General features: G+C 65.8%; 1 protein-coding gene across 1 annotated transcript in view; it reads left to right on the forward strand.

Moving 5' to 3' along the window:
- Window positions 1-120, forward strand: part of LOC104490767 (actin-related protein 2/3 complex subunit 1B-like) — a 2,254-nt gene extending 2,134 nt beyond the window's left edge. The window contains exon 3 of the mRNA XM_010133098.1: window positions 9-120. Coding sequence (XP_010131400.1) covers window positions 9-120 — 112 coding nt within the window. The remainder of the gene's footprint in view (window positions 1-8) is intronic.
- Window positions 121-336: the final 216 nt, after the last annotated feature.

Below are 336 nucleotides of genomic sequence, written 5' to 3' on the forward strand. Positions count from 1 at the left end.
CCAGGCAGGTGGGTCTGCAAGCACATCAAGAAGCCCATCCGCTCGACTGTGCTCAGCCTCGACTGGCACCCCAACAACGTCCTCCTGGCCGCCGGCTCCTGCGACTTCAAGTGCCGGTGAGGAGCAGGGCGGGTGGTCAACCAGGTGTGAGGGGGCTTGAGATGGGGGGACTCTCCAAGGATGGGTTGGGGTCCCACCCTGGCACAGCAGAGAGGTGGGGGGGGCAGCCCAGCTCCCTGGCTTGCCCATGGGGCAGGTTCTAAGTGATGCTGGGAGCTGGGGATGGGCTTTGGGCAAGATGATGGGAGGGCTGGGGAGGGGGGATGCCCTGGTGAC

Source organism: Buceros rhinoceros, unplaced genomic scaffold (genome assembly GCF_000710305.1).
Source record: "Buceros rhinoceros silvestris isolate BGI_N320 unplaced genomic scaffold, ASM71030v1 scaffold37413, whole genome shotgun sequence".
Lineage (NCBI taxonomy): Eukaryota > Metazoa > Chordata > Aves > Bucerotiformes > Bucerotidae > Buceros > Buceros rhinoceros.